We start from the raw sequence: 282 nt of genomic DNA, 5'->3' as shown, positions 1-282 counted from the left end.
CAATCAAGCAAAGATAAATCTTTAAAAAAAAACAAAAAACGTGCGAAGATCAAAATATCATAAACAAGGCACGGTAAAATGAAACAAAGATAATTCAAATCCATTGAACTTTGTTAAACTTTAAATACAGCTAGAAATACGCGAAATAAAAGACGAGGACGAGGCTTTGCTTTCCTTGTTGGCAGCGGCTGGCAGATTAGGAGGACGCCAACCCAAGTTTGGAGCAACAGCCTTAAAAGGGGCCACTACAGATGAACATGTAAAAAAGTAAGAACAAAAATG

General features: G+C 36.5%; 1 protein-coding gene across 1 annotated transcript in view; it reads right to left on the bottom strand.

Annotated features, from left to right (window-relative positions):
* Window positions 1-120: 120 nt before the first annotated feature.
* LOC119588178 (Down syndrome cell adhesion molecule-like protein Dscam2) overlaps window positions 121-282 on the bottom strand; it is a gene marked incomplete at its 5' end in the record, with an annotated part of 8249 nt that continues 8087 nt past the window's right edge. Inside the window, 1 exon segment of the mRNA XM_037936881.1 lies at window positions 121-245. Within this exon segment, the coding sequence (XP_037792809.1) occupies window positions 121-245 (125 nt within the window).

The sequence above is a fragment of the Penaeus monodon genome, chromosome 23, assembly GCF_015228065.2.
Source record: "Penaeus monodon isolate SGIC_2016 chromosome 23, NSTDA_Pmon_1, whole genome shotgun sequence".
Lineage (NCBI taxonomy): Eukaryota > Metazoa > Arthropoda > Malacostraca > Decapoda > Penaeidae > Penaeus > Penaeus monodon.
Note: the sequence above shows the minus strand (reverse complement) of the source record. Positions and strands in the feature narration are given on the sequence as shown.